The 974-nt window shown below is 47.7% G+C and overlaps 1 protein-coding gene across 1 annotated transcript in view; it reads left to right on the forward strand.

The window, feature by feature from the left end:
• Positions 1–327: 327 nt before the first annotated feature.
• Positions 328–974, forward strand: part of LOC121354648 (CLK4-associating serine/arginine rich protein-like) — a gene marked incomplete at both ends in the record, with an annotated part of 1,803 nt that continues 1,156 nt past the window's right edge. Inside the window, 2 exons of the mRNA XM_041469398.1 lie at positions 328–463; positions 560–633. Coding sequence (XP_041325332.1) covers positions 328–463; positions 560–633 — 210 coding nt within the window. The remainder of the gene's footprint in view (positions 464–559; positions 634–974) is intronic.

Below are 974 nucleotides of genomic sequence, written 5' to 3' on the forward strand. Positions count from 1 at the left end.
ATTTTGGTTCAGGAATCCCATTTTTCCGTGGGATTTTGGCTTGTGAATCCCACTTTTCCTTGGGATTCTCTCCTAGAAATCCCTTTTCCCCTTGGGATTCTTTCCTAGAAATCCCATTTTTCCTGGGGATTTTCTCCTGGAAATCCCATTTTCCTCAGAATTCTGCCACAGATCTCCCTGGTTTTCCTGAGGATTCCCCCCCGGTTTTTCCAGACTTTTCCTTTTCCCTGAGATCCTTCCTTGAAAATCCCATTTTACCCTGAAACTCCGCCTTAAAAATCCCATTTTTCCCTGACTTTCCGTCTCAGGGCTTCCCCTTTTCCTCAGAATTCGGGATCTCCCCCAAAACCCCACCCTGATCCCATTTTTTATTCCTGGAAAAAGGATGCTGAGGAAGGACAAGGAAGAGGCCGAAGCCATCAAAAACGCCAAGGCATTGGAGGAGGAGAAGGCCATGTACTCGGTGAGGGAAAAACCCGGAAAAAACACAGAAAAAACGGGAATTTCCCCATGGAAAATCCCCAAAAAATCCTTTCCTGACCTCCAATCCCTTCCCCAGGGCCGCCGCTCCCGCCGGCAGCGCCGGGAATTCCGGGAGAAGCGGCTGAAAGGCCGGAAAATCAGCCCCCCCAGGTGAGATTCCCAACGTTTCCACCCCCAATCCCAACCTTTTCATCTCAAATCCAAACATTTTCCCCCCAAAATCCCAATTTTTTATTCCCAAATCCTAATTTTTCATTCAGAAATAACGATTTTTCACTCCCAAGTCCTGTTTTTTCCCTTGTATCCCACCGATTTCCCCCCAAAATCCTACCTTTTCATCCCCAAAATCCCATTTTTCCCCCCAAAATCCCAATTTTTCATTCCCAAAGCCCGAAAGTTCATTCTCAAACCCCCCCAATTCCCCCCAAACTCCACCTTTTCCCCCCGAAAATCCCATTTTTACCCCCCAAACCCCCCTTTTCTCACCCCAA

The sequence above is a fragment of the Pyrgilauda ruficollis genome, unplaced genomic scaffold, assembly GCF_017590135.1.
Source record: "Pyrgilauda ruficollis isolate IOZ18807 unplaced genomic scaffold, ASM1759013v1 scaffold2316, whole genome shotgun sequence".
Taxonomy (NCBI): domain Eukaryota; kingdom Metazoa; phylum Chordata; class Aves; order Passeriformes; family Passeridae; genus Pyrgilauda; species Pyrgilauda ruficollis.